This window comes from Pristiophorus japonicus, chromosome 8 (assembly GCF_044704955.1).
Source record: "Pristiophorus japonicus isolate sPriJap1 chromosome 8, sPriJap1.hap1, whole genome shotgun sequence".
Lineage (NCBI taxonomy): Eukaryota > Metazoa > Chordata > Chondrichthyes > Pristiophoridae > Pristiophorus > Pristiophorus japonicus.
Genome location: NC_091984.1, coordinates 111,751,803 through 111,772,460, shown reverse-complemented (window position 1 = coordinate 111,772,460; position 20,658 = coordinate 111,751,803). Strand labels below are relative to the sequence as shown.

At 42.3% G+C, this 20,658-nt stretch overlaps 1 protein-coding gene across 1 annotated transcript in view; it reads left to right on the top strand.

The window, feature by feature from the left end:
* crb1 (crumbs cell polarity complex component 1) overlaps positions 1-20,658 on the top strand; it is a 144,058-nt gene that overhangs the window by 105,014 nt on the left and 18,386 nt on the right. The window contains exons 10-11 of the mRNA XM_070888256.1: positions 6,018-6,143; positions 12,228-12,354. Coding sequence (XP_070744357.1) covers positions 6,018-6,143; positions 12,228-12,354 — 253 coding nt within the window. The remainder of the gene's footprint in view (positions 1-6,017; positions 6,144-12,227; positions 12,355-20,658) is intronic.

Genomic DNA, 20,658 nt, shown 5'->3' with positions numbered 1-20,658 from the left:
AGAGATAGAGGTGGTGAGGCGGAGAAATTTAGGGAGGGAATTCCAAAGCTTAGGACCTAGGCTGCTGATGGCACGGCCACCAATGGTGGGACGAAGGAGGTAGGGAATGCACAATATGCCAGAGCCGGATGAACGCAGAGATCTCAACCTGCCATACGGCTGGAGGAGATTACAGAGATAGGGAGTGGCTAGGCAATGGAGGGATTTGATAACATGGGTAAGAATTAAAAAATCGTGCTGTTGGTGGACCAGGAGCCAATGTAGGTCAGTGAGCACAGGAGTGATGGGTGAACTGAACTCGATGCGTCAGTATACGGGCAGCAGACTTTTGGATGAGCATCAAACCAGGCTTAACAACTTTTTGAACCTGCCCAGAGTTGATGTAATTGTTTAGAAAGAGCAGAAGCGCCAACACGCCCCTCCCCCCCCACTCCACACCCACACAGCCGCCCCCGCCCCACCCTGTGCTCTCAAGATATTTATGGTTTAACTGGTGGGAGGGTGTCATGCTCATACTTGCCTTCTCCTGAGCAGGAAAATTGCTCTTGGAGCTGGGCCAAGTAAATAATGGGCTTTCTGTTGAACAGATACCGAAAGATCTCGCACTGATATCTGCAGTCAATTCTCTTTTACTCAGAGTAAAAGAGAACGTGAAAATAATTGGGATCCACACAGTCCGACCTCACTGTGTCCTTGGCAGCAATTCTGCCTGTTTCAGGACAGCGACTCCTTTCATGCATCAAGAAATGGTCATTTGGGCTGCAACCATATTTCAAAACGCTGCTCTTTAACTGTTTGGTTCTAATTCTTTATTTGGTAATAAGTTGACTGGCTGTTGATAATCGATTAGATAGGAAATCATTAAATAATCTTAATTGTTGCTATAAAAATATTACAGATTTGACTCGTTTAAAAAAAACTCAAAAGAATTTTCACTGATATGTACAGGAAATATTTGTGATCTGTTTTAGAAAATTACCTCTTGTTTTTAACTCGCATTTAAAAAAAATTGATTTTGAATTATTAGTAAGGCCGGGGAGAGAAAAAATAATTATACTGTAACATTGTTATAGGATGCTATTCAGAATTCTGCTATTCTTTTGCAGTAGATTAGTCTCCAATTAGTTTGGTCTCAGATATTTCATCAATACCTGTATTACGATTCAGGCCTTTTTTCTAAAACTGTTTTCTTGTGTTAACAGCCTGGCAATAGTTTCCATAACTAGACCACAACTTGAAACCTGTGTCTTTCACGTTGTGTCATACTGAGTTATCAAAGCCCAAAGCTAATAATGATCCTAAGGGGCAGTAATACCGAACGGTGGAACTTATGTTGGTCTCCCATTGCATCGGTCATCAAACTGGACAGTGGAAAATATCAAACGCTAGATTCACTTTTTCAAAAACAAATTTAGACGATTTACAAAAATCATAGAATCCTTCTTCTTAGGCAGTCCCCCGGAGTCGAGGATGACTTGCTTCCAGACCAATATGAGTTCTCAGGTGACTGATGAGTCCAAAGCGGGACCTACAGTCTCTGTCACAGGTGGGGCAGATGGTGGTTGAAGGGGTGGGTGGGGTGCTTGGGGTGCTGTTTGCACTTGGTTTCCGCTTGCTCCGGGCAAAGAGACTCGAGGTGTTCGGTGCCTTTCCGGATGCTTCTCCTCCACTTTGAGCAGTCTTGGGCCAGGGATTCCCAGGTGTCGGTGGGGATGTTGCACTTTTTCAAGGAGGCTTTGAGGGTGTCCTTGAAACGTTTCCTCTGCAAACCTGGGGCTCGCTTACCGTGTCGGAGCTCTGAGTAGAGCACTTGTTTTGGGAGTCTCGTATCGGGCATGCGGATGATGTGGCCTGTCCATCGGAGCTGATTGAGCATGGTCAATGCTTCGATGCTGGGGATGTTGGCCTGAGCGAGAACATGGACATTGGTGCAACTATCCTGCCAATGGATTTGCAGGATTTTGCGGAGGCAGCGTTGGTGGTACTTCGCCAGTGCTTTGAGGTGCCTGCTGTATTATAGTCCATGTCTCTGAAGCATATAGGAGGACGGGAATCACTACTGCTCTGTAGACCATGAGCTTGGTGCCGGGTTTAAGGTCCTGGTCTTCAAACGTTCTTTTTCTCAGGTGACAAAAGGCTGCACTGGCACTCTGAAGGCGGTGTTGGACTTCATCATCGACGTCTGCCCTTGTTGACAGTAGGCTCCCGAGATATGGAAAATGGATCACATTGTCCAAGGCCTTGTCATGGATCTTGATAATCGGGGGCAGTACTGTGTGGCGGGACAGGTTAGTAGAGGACCTTTATCTTACGAATATTTAGTGTAAGGCCCATACTCTAGTACAGCACAGAAGGAGGCCATTCAGCCCATCAAGTAAGCGCCGGCTCCCTTGAAGAGCAATCCAGCTAGTCCCACTCCCCTCCCAATATTAGGTCATGTTTATTGTTGATTTACCCTTTTCAAGCATCAGATGTCCTTTAGATGAAGCAAAATAGTACAGCAAATACTGCTTTCAGCTTTCCTTACTGCTTTTTTTTGGTATAGAGCAGGTAAACCTTTAATTATCCCTCAGTAATAGAATATGGGGTGGATTTTAACTCAGAGCAGGTAAACAATCCCAGTGAGTTAATTTCTTGCCCAACAGATTCAGCAGGAGGCCACGGTGATTTTTACCACGGGGTCTCATTTAAATTTTGCCGGTCAATTTCCCACCCGAAAGAGGGGTGAAGAGGGCACAGAGCGGCTGTTGGCAAGGGAAGATTGGACCGCACTCAGCTTGCTTCCAGGTAAGAGGCAGAGTAGGGGGTTGCAGGAGAGTCTCGTGGGAGGAAAAGCAGGAATCTGGGAAAAGGGAAGCTGCGACTTTCCTTGTGGGGCCTGGAGGAGTGCTTCTGCCCCTCTTGGCCCCACAATGAACATTTGTGACTTACCTGGAGGGCATTTTTGTCCTTTGTCCTCTGCTTCACTATGGTGAGAAAACCACAGTGGCTTCTCCACTCAGGCCCCGCTTGAAATGCCATTGGGGTCCTGCAGACAGAATAGGACCCTGATCTGCAAGTTCACGAGGCTCTCACCTGCTTTAGGTGGGTGCCTCATTCGCGTGCAAAACCCTGCAGCTTAATATCAGTGGGAAAATGCCGAGCGGGCAAGTAACCTGCTCATTTCTATCTGCCTAGCTGCCTAGTTTGAACCCTATAACCTCTTTCAGGAAGAGGCATGGAATACAAGAGCCCCCCTGTACTCAAAAGAGTTCACTGCATCCCAGCATATATTGATCACTTCTGCCAGCTGATCATTGATAGATTCTTGTGCTTTACACCTTTAATTCCTTTGACGTAAAATCTCTTAGCTGCCAACTTTATCAAGATTGCAAATCATGCACAAATAGCAAGGTAGCTGCTAAACCGGTTGTCACATGCCTACATCAACCCCAGGAAATAATGGGCTATGTTTTAACAGATTAGATTCACACATCTAATACCTGTAGTTGTACAACACATTCCTACCTGAACAACTGCTAATGACTGACTATAATTACAGCATTTTAACACAGTGGGATTGAAATTCTGTGGCTTTCTGACGCACCTCTACCATAGCACTGCCGGGAATGTGTTGTGGTAGAGTCAGAAAACCAATGTCGGGAACCAAGATACGCCAAATGTCAGCCTTCAATTGAATTCCCAATCTGCCTTCAGCCGCCTCTTACAAGGCCAGTGAATCAAAGAGGGAGGGAGCAGAAGCAGGGCTGGGGCATGGCCGGGGGCAGGGGACTCCATGGGAATCCCCATGACCATGACCTAGCAGAAGCAACGTTGGGGCATCATTGGAGGCTAGTGCACCGAGTGAGAAGAGGCCTCTTGGTGGATGTGCGGACAACCTTAAGGGTCCATGCTTGGGCAGTGCCCTGAACGCCACCCCCGCCAGATCAACATTCTTTATGAGTTAATGGAGTGTCCTTACATAACCAGCTGCTGTGCGCGTCTACAGTTTCCATTTCCAAACCCATGTGATATTTCATCACTTTTGACAATTCTCTCTCTTTTATAATGAAAAAGACTCTTTTGTTCCCCCCTCACAAGCATTCTCACAACTTGGTGTTGAAAGCAACATGACATATCTATAACATTTGGCCAATTGCATTGAGTTTACATCTTCACTATCTTTTCATCCCAAACCACAGAAAGTTCACCAACATCATTGACTTGGCTTTAGCTAAACATTTGTTAGTTTATTCGAGAGATTGTCAAAACTTTTCCACCAATAATAAACTCTCCTGTAATGTTTAACAAGTTCTGAGTTCTTTTTAAAATTGAATTTGTAATGTATTTCCTGTACTACAGTTTAATAATTCATGCGATGGAGATGGTTTATAAAGTAGCTTCAGTAACGCTTAGTCAGTAAAACCTTGTGACCGGTGAAAAGTTCTTTTTAATAAAGTCTGGTCAGGTACATTGCATCAAAGTACTTCTCAGAAAATGCTCTACATGAAATCAACTTAATCTTTCAAATCTTTTGAAATGCAGAATCCATTTTAAGAAAATAAATCTTACGCTATTTTTTAAGCTATGCATACAAGCATATCTTAGCACTGGGTGGCACAGTGAATTACCAAACCACCTTTCACTTTCAAGCATTGGATTCAAATCTAACCCAAACAGATGGAACAACGGCCTTCTCTTTTTGTTTTATAGCTGTTAAAGGTCCTATGTAAAATGAATTTCAGCAGTCTCAACCCAGCCTCTGACGGGCTTAAGTCCATTGTGCAAAAGTGGCCTCATTCTAAACCAGCTTCACATAAATTGGCAGTTTTACTCTGTCTTGAAAAATAGAAATCTTGCAAGGGTACAGTACAGAGGTTCTGTAATTTTATTGGAGGTTAAAGCACATTATCGAACATAGCAAAGAGTGTTTTACCCTGCATATCATAGAATCATACAGCATAGAAGGAGGCCATTCGGCATGTCATATAGCCCATGTTGTATTTGATTGGAGAACAGTCAATATTAAAACTGGGTGAAAAATATAGATAAGGTTCCAGTCCTTTACCTTACGTCCCTTGACTTTAAATGGTTTGTAAGTTAACGGAGGACAGATATACAAAGCAGAAAAGTGATTTTATTTATTTCCCAAAGAGCACGAGAAATGGAGATTGGAGCAGCAGTCCTCTTGCAATAGAAGGTCTTGCATTTCTAAAGCATCTTTCACGACCACCAGACGTCTCAAAGTGCATTACAGCCAATTAAGTACTTTTGGAGCATAGTCACTATTGTAAGGTGGGAAACGTGGCAGCCAATTTGCGCACAGCAAGCACCCACAAACAGCAATGTGATAATGACCAGATAATCTGTTTTGTTATGTTGAGTGAGGGATAAATATTGGCCAGGACACCGGGGATAACTCCCCTGCTCTTCTTCGAAATAGTGCCATGGGATCTTTTACATCCACCTGAGAGAGCAGACGGGGCCTCGGTTCAATGTCTCATCCGAAAATCGGATGGATGAATTTGAAGCAATGCACAGGAAGATGGGAAGGTTTAATGACTTGCAAGTTGGACAAATGTATCCCTATTATGGCAGAGCTATGTTGGTGATTTGAGGAGCTGGTATTTGAAAATATAAAAGGGAATGGAGGAGCTGTCGTGCATTAAATAATCCAAATAGATACAAGAGTCAATAAACCAATATCCATCTCTTGTACAACTGGCATGAATCAAATGTGAGAGTGCTATGTTCCCCCGTCATATGCAAGTGCTGCATGGTTACCAATGTGACGTTTTCTGCTGCGAGTATTGTACCTAACTTCAGGATGCTTAATGCTGCTTACTGCTGCAAAGATAGAGAAAAGAATGTTGAATTCTCCAAAACCAACATTCCTGGCCTCTGTGAAGATAAACACATGGAATAAAAGAGATAAAACACTTAATATGTGACTGCACCAAAATGTTTCGATAGTACAGGTATAATCATAATCGGTAATTAAGATGGAATTAATGCAATCAAATTTTCTTTTGTCATAGATATCCTAGATTATCTGTTCGATTCTGCATTGGTGAGAAGAAAAATTGGACCTGTTATAATGGGGGAAATTGTACCGATGGGCAGAATACAAGGTGTCTCTGCCCTGTAGGATTCACTGGAAGCCGGTAAGTGAAACACAAATTGGACATGCTCACACATATTCTGGGCCAATCAGCACTAATGGGGAAGAGACATTCAGAGATGAATCACTTTCTGAGAGGCAAATTTGTGAAGAAGAAAAAAAGCATTCAAAGATCAAGACTCCCAGGCTGCTCTTATTGCACCGAGCTCCTAGCAACCACATCATCTAGGGACATACAAGGTAGGATAAAGAAAAAAAGGGAAGCTTATGACTGATACCAAGAGCTAAATACTGCAAAATCTCTCGGAGTATAGAAAGTCTAGGGGTGAGATCAAAAGGGATATGAGGAAAGCAAAGAGAGAGCCTGAAAAATTCTTGGCAACTAAAATCAAGGAAAACCCAAAGATGTTTTATAAATATATTAAGAGCAAGAGGATAACTAAAGAAAGAGTAGGGCCCTTTAGAGACCATGAGGGTAATCTGTGTGTGGAGGCGGAAGATGTGGGTATGGTTCTTAATGAATACTTTGCATCTGTTTTCACAAAAGAGAGGGGTGATGCAGACACTGTTATCGAGGAGGAGGAGTGTGAAATATTTGATGAAATAAGCATACTGAGAGAGGAGGTATTAAGAGTTTAGCAGCTTTGAAAGTGGATAAGTCCCCAGGCCCAGATGAAATGTATTCGAGGCTGTTAAGCGAAGCAAAAGAGTAAATAGCAGAGGCTTTGACCATCATTTTCCAATCCTCCTTGGCTTCAGGTGTGGTGCCAGAGGACTGGAGGACTGCTAATGTGGTACCTTTGTTTAAAAAGGGAGAAAGGGATAGACTGAGTAATTACATGCCAGTCAGCCTAACCTCAGTTGTGGGGAAATTATTGGAAAAAATCCTGAAGGACAGGATAAATCTACATTTAGAATGACAAGGGTTAATCAGGGACAGTCAGCACAGATTTGTTAAGGGAAGGTCGTGTCTGACTAACTTGATTGAATTTTTCGAGGAGGTAACCAGGAGGGTCGATGAGGGCAGCGCGCATAATGTAGTATATATGGATTTTAACAAAGCTTTCAATAAGATCCCACATGGCAGACTGGTCACAAACGTAAAAGCCCATGGGATCCAGGGCAAAGTGACAAGTTGGATCCAAAATTGGCTCAGAGGCAGGAAGCAAAGGGTAATGGTTGATGGGTGATTTTGCGACTGGAATGATGTTTCCAATGGGGTTCCACAGGGCTCAGTACTAGGTCCCTTGCTTTTTGTGATATACATCAATGATCTAGACTTGAATGTAGGGATATGATTAAGAAGTTTGCAGATGATACTAAAATGGTTGATAATGAAGAAGAAAGCTGCGGACTGCAGGAAGATATCAGTCAACTGGTCAGGTGGGCAGAACATGGCAAATGGAATTTAATCCAGAGAAATGTGAGGTAATGCATTTGAGAAGCGCCAACAAGGAAAGGGAATACACATTAAATGGTAGGACATTGAGAAGTGTAGAGGAACAAAGGGACCTGGGAGTGCATGGCCACAGATCCCTGAAGGTAGCAGGCCAGGTGGCTAAGGTGGTTAAGTAGGCATATGGAATGCTTGCCTTTATTAGCCGAAGCATAGAATATAAGAGCAGATGGGTTATGCTTGAACTGTATAAAACATTGGTTAGGTCACAGCTGGAGTACTGCGTGCAGTTCTGGTCACTGCATTACAGGAAGGACGTGATTGCGTTGGAGAGAGTGCAGAGGAGATTTACAAGGATGTTGCCGGGAGTGGAGAATCTTAGCTATGAGGACAGATTGGATAGGCTGGGTTTGTTTTCCTTGGAACAGAGGAGGCTGAGGGGAGGCTGAGGTGTATAAAATTATGAGGGACCTAGATATAGTGGATCGAAAGAGCCTTTTTCCCTTAACAGAGGGGTGAACAACCAGGAGGCATAAATTTAAAGTAATTGGTAGAAGGTTTAGAGGGGATTTGAGTGGAAATTTCTTCACGCAGAGGGTTGTGGGGGCTTGGAACACACTGCCTGAAAGGGTGGTAGAGTCAGAAACCCTCACCACATTTAGGGCCGAAATTTCCCCATGAGAATCACTGTTTTTTTTTGGTGTAACTTGATTTTTCTGGTGTATCTTAGTTGCAAATATGGCCATTTAATTTGCAATGGTGTAAGTGAGTTAGGTATTTTGTTAGGTCAGTATTTTTTTCAAAAGGGGGCATTCCCAGCCACTTACACCATTTATGCTAATTTGGCCAGAAAAAAGTTGTCCTAAACTAACTTAGGGCAGCGTATGTGTCCACTTTTGTCCGCACAGAAAGACCTTACTTACAGTTAAGGAATCGGCACAAGTAACTACCTTTAAAGCACCACCAAGCACCAAACAAAGCACAAAAAGTAATAAGCAATTAATTAACAAATAAAATAGAAGGAACCCTGCCCCTAAAGCACCAAGACCAAAGTAATAAGCAATCAAAAAATAATAAAAAAAATAAAAGGAACCTTGCATCTAAAGCACCAAAATCAATCAGTAAATAACAAATAAAAAATAGAAGTCCCAGCTTAGGGAACGCAGCAGGCCGCCGATGAGGGAGCCCATTTGGCCAGGGCTAGGGACGGCGTGCTACAGGCCCCTCCCACACAGCCTGCAGTGCGTACTCACAGATTCGGCGTGCTTCGGGTCCCTCCCACACAGCCTGCAGTGCGTACTCACAGATTCGGCGTGCTTCGGGTCCCTCCCACACAGCCTGCAGTGCGTACTCACAGATTCGGCGTGCTTCGGGTCCCTCCCACACAGCCTGCAGTGCGCGTTTGCAGAAACAGCCTGCCAGGAGCTACTGCAGACTCTAGCGCGCATGTGCAGAGGTCCCGGCACTGTTTTCAGCGCCGGGACCTGGCTCCGCCCCCAATCCATTGGGCTACGCTGCGCCACGACCGAAGAGAGGCTGGGGAGCAGCCAGAATACTGACATCTTTTTTCGGCGCGCTTGGAGGTGGACAAAAATGACGCACCTCGGGTGAGGGCACCGGAAAAACAGGTTAGGGAAATTCTAGCCCTCAAAAAATACTTGGATGTGCACTTGAAGTGCCGTAACCTGCAGGACTATGGACCTATAGCTGAAAAGTGGGATTAGGCTGGATAGCCTCTTGTTGGCCGGTGCGGACACAATGGGTCAAAATAGCCTCCATCCGTGCTGTAAACTTCTATGATTCTATGATCGGGATCAGTGCAGGCAAGAACCTGGATATAGCTCACCAGCACAGCCATTCAGCAAGGAACAGTGGTAGACACAAAGGCAGCTAAATAAAATCTGAGCAAAACAATTACAGGGAGGTCACTGCCATCTGGGGAGACAAAAAGCCGAGAGGATCTCAGCAATAAATTCATTAATGTATGTATCACATGTTGAGTGTTCATAAATAGATGGAAAAGCATTTGCCTATTTCCTAATAATTTTACAGGTAACAATATTCCTTTGAAATCAAAGCTAAAATAGATATAAAAAGGAATATGATAATGTGCACATACTCATATCATAAGAACATAAGAAATAGGAGCAGGAGTAGGCCATACGGCCCCTCGAGCCATTCAATAAGATCATGGCTAATCTGATCTTGGCCACAATTCCACTTTCTTGCCTGTTCCCCATAACACTTGACTCTCCCAAAGTTCAGGAATCTGTCTATCTCACCCTTGAATATATTCAATGACCCAGCCTCCACAGTTCTCTGGGGTAGAGAATTCCAAAGATTCACGACACTCAGAGAAGAAATTCCTCCTCATCTCCGTCTTAAATAGGCAACCGCTTATTCTGAAACTATGGCCCCTAGTTTTAGATTCCTCCAGGAAGGGAAACATCCTCTCAGCATCTTCCCTGTCAAGCTTCCTCATTTTCAGCTCCTCTCCGCTCCGTTTTTTGCCCCGCAGTGGCGGTGGTGAGGTGTTCTGACCGGGCGGTCAGCCTCCAGTGCCCCGCAGCGATCCTCATGTCCGGTTTTGTAGCAGCGCGGAGCTGCACCGCCCGGAAGAGCTGCGCCGGTGTGCAGTTTTTAGTTCCCCCCCCCAATGCCAGGCACCTCTCGAGGACTCTTTAGCTTGTGAGTTTGTGAGTTTCCCATACTAGCGCCCAGGAGAGGTGCTTAGAGCTGTGGCCCCTGACTCAGGGCCCAATATTACTTACTGAGGCACAAACTATTCCCGGGCGCAAACTTTACTGCCCTGCCGCCATTACCGCCCCAAAAACATCAAAGCCGAAAATCCAACCCATATGTTTCAATAAGATCACCTCTCATTCTTCTAAACTCCAATGAATACAGGCCCAACCTGCCCAACCTTTCTTCATAAGACAACCCCCTCATCTCCGGAATCAATCTAGTGAACCTTCTCTGAACAGCCTCCAATGCAAATATATCCCTCCTTAAATACGGAGACCAAAACTGTACGCAGTACTCCAGGTGTGGTCTCACCAGTACCCTGTACAGTTGTAGCAGGACTTCTCTGCTTTTATACTCCATCCCCTTTTGCAATAAAGGCCAACATTCCATTGGCCTTCCTGATTACTTGCTGTATCTGCATACTATCCTTTTGTGTTTCATGCACTTGCTCCATCCCTTTTTCCAAACTATCCTCCAATAACCTTTATCAGAAGAAACTCTGGAATCTTCGGATCTCGCAGATTAATTTTTTTTTTTAAATATGGAATGAGACATTTGATCCAAAGTTTTTATTCTGTCCTTACTTGTCATTTTGAATTTAGCACATGCTCATTTTAAATAATAGCAAGTGATGGAAGCAGCTTTTTCAATATGCTATGCAGGAGGCGATGGCAAACATTGTCAGGATGAAAGTTTGGATTCACGTCATGTTTTGCAATCGTTGCTATGTTCCACCACAGAAGGGATACAATACTAGACAATCTCAATGTCATATTTCTGGACTTCCAACCAATTTTCTACAGAAAGGATTTGGAAATGAATTACATTTAAATGTTGGGGTTTTAAAGCAAATTGTATCCATATGAGCTTTTTATAAAAAAAACATTTGAGATGAAAGATATCAACAAGCTAATGGGCTAGTTGTTAATATTGTTTCTCAAGAGACTGTAAACAATAAGCAATTTGATGGCCCTTCTCAATAATCAATAAACAGCTTACACTCCTTGTATTTGGAGGATCCTGTCCATCAGCAGGAATTGTCTACCATAGAACCCTTCCCTCAGGTTGTGAACACAGAGAAAAAAGCAGAGTCAGAAGCACTCACTGGCAGTCGGGTTTTTAATGAGAAGGCTGCAGGAACAAACTTTCATCGGACTCTGAAGGTTAAGCTGCAGGAGGGTGGCTAGATATTATTTTGTTTAAGTCAAGCAAGATGACCCATGATGTGGGGAAGCATAATATGTTTGTTATTTATATTATTTCTAGAAGACAAATTGTACTTATTGAAGTGAGTCTGATGATAACTTGCTCTGTAAATTCACTTGCTGGATAAAGCAGCTTAATGATTCTTACCTGGCCTTGTCTTACCAAATGTTCGCTCAGTCGACCTTTGAAAAGAGTGCGTTCATGGAGCAAAAGTGAAAGACATGAATATCCAAGGGAATAATATTGCTATGTAATTATACAGTTAGATATTGGACAGTACGGGCACACCCCGAAACATAAGACACTCAGATCATGTATAGGAGTGACTAACACGGCTGCACCCTAAAGAATATCAAAGACGCAAATTTGTAACACTCCATAATACAGCAGTGGACAGTGGTTTGAGAGATTTACTGGAATAGCAGGAGTGAACAATGAATAGAAAGGTGCTAGATCTTTAAGTAATATCCGACGAGTTAATTCCGTAAAGAAGCAACTATATTTATCTGATTGGCTACTCTTATGCATTCAGTGCTAATCTATATAGCTCTTAATAATCAAATTGGCAAACAGAAACTTAATCAAGCAGAAATTTAGGATGGTCAGGCTTGCAGATTCCTGCCGATTGCAGCACAGTCGCCGATCACCTTCTTTAGGATTTGTTTTGGCTTAGGTTGGTGCCTGAATAAAACCCTGATGGGCAATATTCCTTCAACATCAGAATAAAACAAATCCTCCTGAAATGTTTTTATATGAAGTCTCCTTCTGACCATCCTGCAGATGCGAAGTTGACATTGATGAATGTGAATCGGGTCCTTGTCTCAACGGAGGTTTCTGCCAAAACCTGCCCAATAAGTTCCACTGCATCTGCGACATGAGCTTTGCCGGTGACCGCTGTGAGTTTGATGTAAGCGATCTCTCCTTTTTCATCTCTTTATTACTCTGGCAGCATCTTTTTCAGCTTCTCTCCTACTTCGTACTACGAATGGATGATGAACCAGCAATTGAGTGGGGTTGAAGCCCTTGCATAACCAAATCAATAAATCAGGTTGTCTAAAAAGGACGGTACAATTACAGTATGCCTCTATTGTTTATGATACTTCATACTGCTTGGAAACAGCTTATGGACAGAGTTTTTATTAACCCTGCGAATACTCAAAACCCTTTTTGGCTTTCAAGATATATAACTTTTAACACAGATTATTGGGGAAATTATTTTCTGTAAACATTTAGCAAGAGATATTTTAAAATAGAATTTAACACACATAACTAAAAGATTGCTTATTTTACTGTATTTTGGGAATAAAAAAATATCATGATTATTTCATTATATTTTGGTTTCCAGTGCAGATTAAATAAAAATAAATAGTGTAGCTAGTTCAAAATCCTTGGTTTCCCCAGAGTGAAGTACAGAGCATTGGGGATGATCAACTATTTTCACCTCATTTTGGTGTTTAGCAGATTTAATTACCGGGTTCTGCAATTTTCTTTCAGCTAAAAATTATAAATGATCTTGTTACAATGATATATGACAGCTCTCTTTTAAAAATGTAAATTTACTCTACAATATCACAGTTAAACACCTCAGTATATTCCTGGGACTAGTATTCTGTGATCATGAGTCCAAAGAATAATTTTTGGCGGGAAGATATATAAAGTTCCATTTATAAGCAACAGATTTTAAAAATCTGATGGTGCAGAATTTCGCTCAAAACTAATTGGATTTTGCAGGCCTAAGAAATGTGGAGTACAACGCAAGTGGCTTTTGTGTTATTTTCAAAGATTTGAATGCTTTTCTATAAAGGTATACTTTATCACACCCTATCGGCAGATCCTTCGATTCCTTGCTCCCTCAGTTGCTTATGTATCTTCCCCTTAAATGCATCTAGGCTATTCACCTCAACTACTTCCTGTGGTAGTGCGTTCCACATTCTCACCACTTTCTGAGTAAAGACGTTTATCCTGAATTTCTTATTGGATTTATTACTGGCTATCTTATGTTTATGACCACTAGTGTTGGCCCCCCCACAAGTGGAAACATCTTTTCTACGTTTGCCCTATCTAACATCGTCACAATTTAAAGACTTCTATTAGATCACCTCACGGTCTGTTCTTTTATAGAAAAAAGAGCCCCAGCCTGTTCATTCTTTCCTGATGTTTAATTTAAAAAATAACAATTGAATCTTAAGTGTACAGAAGGCAGTGTGGTTGTATAACCTGCTCAAACGTCATGGAATGATCTCCCAATGCCACCACGTTTGTGACCTGTTGTAACGTTTGTGACAGGGCTATGGAAAAGTACAAAGTGGAGTGCAATTGCTTCTTTACAGAGGGAGGGGAAACCAGGCTGTTCTGTCACACGTGTAGGACCTGGGTTTTAGAACAGCATTGCTGGTTACCCAAAGCAGGTCACCCACCTGTGCAGGGCTATGGGGAAAGGGCAGGGGTGTGGAAATAATTGGAGAGCTCTTTCAAAGAGCCGGCACAGGCATGAAGAGACAAATGGTCTCCTTCTGTGATGTATCATTCTATGATCTGTGCTTTTGGTTAAGGGTGGTATCCGACAACAGAGAAACTAATTGGGGAAAAAAAAGAAAATAACATGAAATTAGGCACTGCTGCATTATCACACCAAACATTTCAGTCCATTCACAAACTGCCAAGGAAAAGAAAAGAAACTTCTTGTTATACATTGGAATAATACTTGAAATAAAGTCATGGCATAAGCTCAGGTGATATAGAGTGAAGTCTCACTCACCTCAGATCAAATCAAATACACATTTAAAATCAAACTGCTTCCCATTGCTTATTAATTCAATCACTGTGAGCCTGAATTTGATGAAGGCCCCCGCCTGCCCAAGTGCCGCCCAAAGGACCGCCGATGGCCGATGAGGTCCCTGACGGTTCTTTGGGTGGGGTTTTCATCACCAAGATCCATCGAAGGTCGGCGGGTGGCAAATCTGCAACGTACGCCTGTGGGAGCTCTCAATCTCGGCGGCAAAGGCACTTGTTGCCCAAGTGCCACCGAGGATGGAGTTGGGCCCACGGAGGGTCGGAGAACTAAAAATAAAAAGCATCAAAAACAAACAAAAACATCTGATGACCTTCAGGGGACCCCATCCAGGTAAGTACCTGTAAAGAAATCATTTAAATAAACGTCACTAACTTTTTTTACAGCACCTTCACACTTACCGTTGAGGACAGAGCTACCTGCACTTGGCAGTCCACTGCCGTCCTGCTGCCGACTCCAGCCCACTCCCGCCCGCATGAATATGGCATCTCGGCGGGCGGGATTGTACTTACGCGCATTGGCCGTCCGCTGACGTCGGCGGGCGCTTCCCGGCGGCTCTCCTCTTCCGCCCGCTCCAGGCCACGACTGAAGTGGCACTGGGCAGTTCGACAAGAGGAATGTCGGTGGCAGAGGGCGGTAGTCGGCAGCAATGGGCGGCAAGGCCATTAATTTCGGTCTCTGTGTATATGACTGTGAATATGAACACCCCTCTTCACAATAGCAAATATGAGCAAATCAGATGCCCTAACTGGCTACAATGGGTGTTAGAAAATGAAGGCCCAGTGCTCACCTGCAGAGGCTCTAGCACAAATCTGTCCACGATAGTGGAGCTGCTTCCGACTAGTGACGGGTAATTCTCATCAAGGTACAGAGCAATGTACAAGCAAATTCACTGGGTGGTGCATCTGCCGCAATACCAGACTTGGAGCACCTCGGACTGTTCCAGCTTCAAATGTTTTAAAAAAAACATTTGTTTGCAGAAGTGTTGACATTTCTGCTGACTCAGGTAGAAAATTTCAAATTACAACTGCATGAATTACAGAAATACTCGATGCCAAAAACGACACCTGCATCAGTGGCATGATGTGAAAATTAGGCCCCCCTTGCTTAAGTATTTGTACAATGATTTCCACTGTTTTAGAGTGAAATCTCTCCCTTAAGATGTACTTTGGTAAGTAAGAATTGATTTTAACCAGGTTCCACTGCACCACAATATTAAGAGCTGCAGAACATTTTAATGCTTTCAGGAAAGTTTGTAAGAGGTTACATTTGATTCTAAAAGCAGGCTGACGAGATTTTGCTTCAGAGTGCATTCACAGTACAAACTGAGCATCGATGCGATATAGTTTCGGTTTATCACAACTTGTGATGTGTAAATCGGAAGTTTTAAACTGACTCCGAGATGAAGTGGATTGAAACTATCGCCTCGAGGGAGTCCTACTCCACTTTGTTATGGCTCCAGGTTGAGCGCGGATACCAGATTCAGGCTGCATTTACACTATAATTGCAGCATCAGTCAGAGCAAAGATGCTACAGTTGTTGGCTAAGTGCGCCATAAGTATCTCACTCCTATTAACTATAGGAGTCCTTACAGCAATCGAGTACTAATACGGACTTGCATTCCTTTGGTTGCAAAAAAGCACCAAACTATCTAAAATGTCTGTTTAATTGACCCAAAAAATTAATGATTTCCACTTCAGCAGTGAGTGAAGACTGATCAATAAGTGGTTTACAACTCTTGTAAATTAAGTGCTCATCTTTATTGCTGCTTTGTTTTTGAAAAAGATTCCAACATTAATAAAAAGTCTAAGCACACTGGTTATTTTAATCACTACCTCTACAAATATTTATATTTCACGTTTATAACTGTTCTGTTCATTGTTTATTTTTTCTATGCATGTGTTACAAGTATTTTTTTCCCTGTTTTATAAGTTATATTTTTGACTAATGATGAACAATAATAATAAGGCAATATAAATAAAATGTGATCTTCTTGAATGGTAAAGCAGACTCGAGGGGCTGTATGGCTTACTCCTGCTCCTATCTCTTATTTTCTTATGTTTCCGTATGTAATGGAGCTGCCTTGGTCAGAAAACATAGACCAAGGAGAAGTATGAAATGCACACAGAATAAAGTATCATCACTAGTTTATTGAAACAAATTATACATGGGAATACCTGGCTCATTCAAGTTGTGTTTGGTCCTTTCCCACAGTTTGTACACAGATTTACTTCGTGTATTTTCAGCAACTTGACACTATAAAATTCCTTAATAGTCATCAAATCTAGAAAGTAGGAATGCACATTTACTTGATTTCCTTGTGGTTTACCATTTATTGTTTACTACTAACTTCACCAACCATTTCTAACATTCTATGTCTCATCACTTTGTTTCTCTGTCTGTGTTTTCTTGACTAAACCATATTATCATTTGACATAACTCCAGAAGTCAAACAGCTCCCTTGATTCCTACTGTTCATGATGTTGTTCTGCCTTTCTCTGTACTGCTGTCATATGAAGACTTAATAAACATAACCATCATTGCTGTATCTCCGCCTCTCTGTTCATTGTGCTTTGTTTAATGGTAAATGTGTATATATAAAAAAAACGTACAAAGGGAGTGAAGTTACTCTGTGCACATGCTACATTTGTGTTAATGTGTTCGTATTAATGAGGCATCAGTGCATTTTTGCCCACACTTCCAAAATTCCTTCCTGGACCTAACCACTTTAACTCAGGTTATTATTTCTGATTCTTTAGGGTACAAGAAAAGGACAGTGAAATGGGATTAGAACAGATGGCTCCTGTAGGAAACTAGCATTGGTACAGGCACTACCAAAAGGCCTATTTTTGTTCTAAATTTCTGTGATTCCATACCAATATCAATTAAAGGTGATGAAATAAAATTATTCATGCTTGCCTTTCAACTTTTAACACATTAATAACAACCACAATAAAGAGATGTTAAAGCAGTGGGGTGGTCAACAGCATGGAGCAGTGGAGGAGATCATTGTAAAGAGAGACTCAAGTGTTTCAGTTCAGATATAGCAAGGGTGCATCAGTGAGCCTGACTTTACTGGACGTGTTCAAGAGCAGGAAGGTGATGATGACCAGGAAAGTCCATAGCTATTAGAGGGCCACCAGGGTACAGTGCTATCCCAGGCAGAATGTCTACCACTGGCAACAGAGCTACCACAACCTCACTGAGGAGCAAAATGTGAAGAGGCTCTGCTTTATCAAGGAAGTTGTAGATTAATTGTTCTATATCCTGGAACCAAAGCTTCAATCAAACAACAACATTGGTACCTTGCTATCATTAACAGGGAAAGTGATGATATCACTGGTGAATATATTAAAATTAGCACCAGTATAAAGCAGCAGCAGCAGGAGAGGTCGATAAATTTTTTCAAAAGATTTGGCATTCCTAAGCTACAAGATAACATTGAGTAAACTCATGTTGAACGCGTGTGGAATATCACATGGTATTCAACACAAAGGGATTCCACTTGCCAACATCCACATGACCTGTGACCACGAGCAAATCATGATGCAAGTGAATGCACAGTTTACAGGGAGAGTGGCCACAAATTAATACCCATTTCTTTAGGGCCTCATGAGTTGCAACAAGCTGGATGGTTAGCATTCCAGAGATATGGGTTAACCAGTGTAAAAGTGACACATTATACCGCTAAGCAATCCCAATAGCCTAGAGCAAACAGCATGCAGTGATGCACATTTGAGAAGTAGCAATATCACCAGACAGGCACTGAATATGTTGTGCATTCTTCCTTAGAGTACCTTAACACACAAAAGCTTCCAGTAAGCGCACATGGTTTGGTTGAGCATTCCTGCAAATGTATTTAAAACAAGGCAAAACTAATTAACTCACCTTTATTGTGCACTTTTCAACCCCGAGACCATTCGACACTCTCACATTAGAGCAAGACCAGAGGCCTATACTAGTTCCATTGCGTTTTACTCGCCTCTGCTGCAGTGTTAGTCCAGTAATCCCTGACACGCATGAGTTTGTTAAGTTTAGCAAAGGACAAGTCCATTTTCTGTAAGGCTCATATTGTATAAAAAGAACTATTTGACGGAAAAAAAATGTTAGGCAGTTTTCAGGCTAGGAATTGCTGTCAGCTTTGACATGAAAATTAAATGCTGTTTAAATTTGGTTGTTCCATAGAATTCTTCTTTCTTACCTCAATAAAATTATCGTTAGGCCAGTGTTTTCAGTATGGAATGCCTGGTTGAGACTGTCACAATATCTTGTTATCTAGTTTGCCAAAGTACAGTGTAAGCTCACAATATGTTGACTGTATTCAGTGAAGATTATCACCCCTAAAAAATCAAAGGCGGTGATCAGATAACAATTGTTAAACCTTTACTGAGGTAGTCATCATGTTTGAAGTGTGTGAACTATGGTAGCCGCTGTTCACTATGATTCCTTTCCTCCAGTAATTAAGAGTAACATTGAAGTGTGCTTTTTAAAAATTCTGTGAGGTTCTGCAGCTGTAACCTCACACACAATACATCTTAGTTATAGAAAATAATATGCAGTTATATATAGCACCTTTCATGAGAGAAACAGTGATGAGAGAATGACCAGATAAGCTGTTTTAGTGATGTTGGTTGAGGGATAAATATTGGTCAGGATATCAGGAAGAACTCCCCTGCTCTTCTTTGAAATCCCCAGGGCTTGATAGTCTGCATCCCAGAGTACTTAAGGAAGTGGCCCTAGAAATAGTGGATGCATTGGTGATCATTTTCTAACATTCTATAGACTCTGGATCAGTTCCTATGTATTGGAGGGTAGCTAATGTAACACCACTTTTTTAAAAAGGAGGGAGAGAGAAAACAGGGAATTATAGACCGGTTAGCCTGACATCGGTAGTGGGGAAAATGTTGGAATCAATAATTAAAGATGTAATAGCAGCACATTTAGAAAGCAGTGACAGAATCGGTTCAAGTCAGCATGGATTTATGAAAGGGAAATCTTGCTTGACAAATCTTCTAGAATTTTTTAAGGATGTAACTAGTAGAGTGGACAAGGGAGAACCAGTGGATGTAGTGTATTTGGACTTTCAAAAGGCTTTTGACAAAGTCCCACACAAGACATTGGTGTGCAAAATTAAAGCACATGGTATTGGGGGTAATGTATTGACGTGGATAGAAAACTGGTTGGCAGACAGGAAGCAAAGAGTAGGAATAAATGGGTCCTTTTCAGAATTGCAGGCAGTGACTAGTGGGGTATCGCAAGGTTCAGTGTTGGGACCCCAGCTATTTCCAATATACATTAATGATTTAAATGAAGGAATTGAATGTAATATCTCCAAGTTTGCAGATGACACTAAGCTGGATGGCAGTGTGAACCGTGAGGAGGATGCTAAGAGGCTGCAGGGTGACTTGGACAGGTTAGGTGAGTAAGCAAATGCATGGCAGATGCAGTATAATGTAGATAAATGTGAGATTATCCACTTTGGTGGCAAAAACACAAAGGCAGAATATTATCTGAATGGTGACAGATTAGGAAAAGGGGAGGTGCAACGAAACCTGGGTGTCATGGCACATCAGTCCTTGAAAGTTGGCATGCAGGTACAGCAGGCGGTGAAGAAGGCAAATGGCATGTTGGCCTTCATAGCGAGAGGATTTGAGTATAGGAGCAGGGAGGTCTTACTGCAGTTGTACAGGACCTTGGTGAGGCCACACCTTAAATATTGTGTTTGGTTTTGGTCTCCTAATCTAAAGAAGGACATTCTTGCTATTGAGGGAGTGCAGCGAAGGTTCACCAGACTGATTCCCGGTAATGGCAGGATTGACATATGAAGAAAGACTGGATCAACTAGGCTTAATGGAATTTAGAAGAATGAGAGGGGATCTCGTAGAAACTTATAAAATTCTGATGGGATTGGACAGGTTAGATGCAGGAAGAATGTTCCTGATGTTGGGGAAGTCCAGAACTAGGGGGTCACAGTCTAAGGATAAGGGGTAAGCCATTTAGGACCGAGATGAGGAGAAACTGCTTCACGCAGAGAATTGTGAACCTGTGGAATTCTCTACCACAGAAAGTTGTTGAGGCCAGTTCGTTAGATATATTCAAAAGGGAGTTAGATATGGCCCTTACTGGTAGCAATACGATGGAGGAGGATTTCCTGGAGTGTATTAGGGATGGTTTTCTGGACCAATATGTCGAGGAACCAACTAGAGGGCTGGCCAGCCTAGACTGGGTGATGTGTAATGTGAAAGGACTATTAGCAACCTTGTTGTGCGAGGCCCCTTGGGGAAGAGTGACCATAATATGGTAGAATTCCTTATTAAGATGGAGAGTGATACAGTTACTTCAAAGACTAGGGCCCTGAACTGAAGGAAAGGTAACTTCGATGGTATGAGACGTGAATTGGCTAGAATAGACTGGCAAATG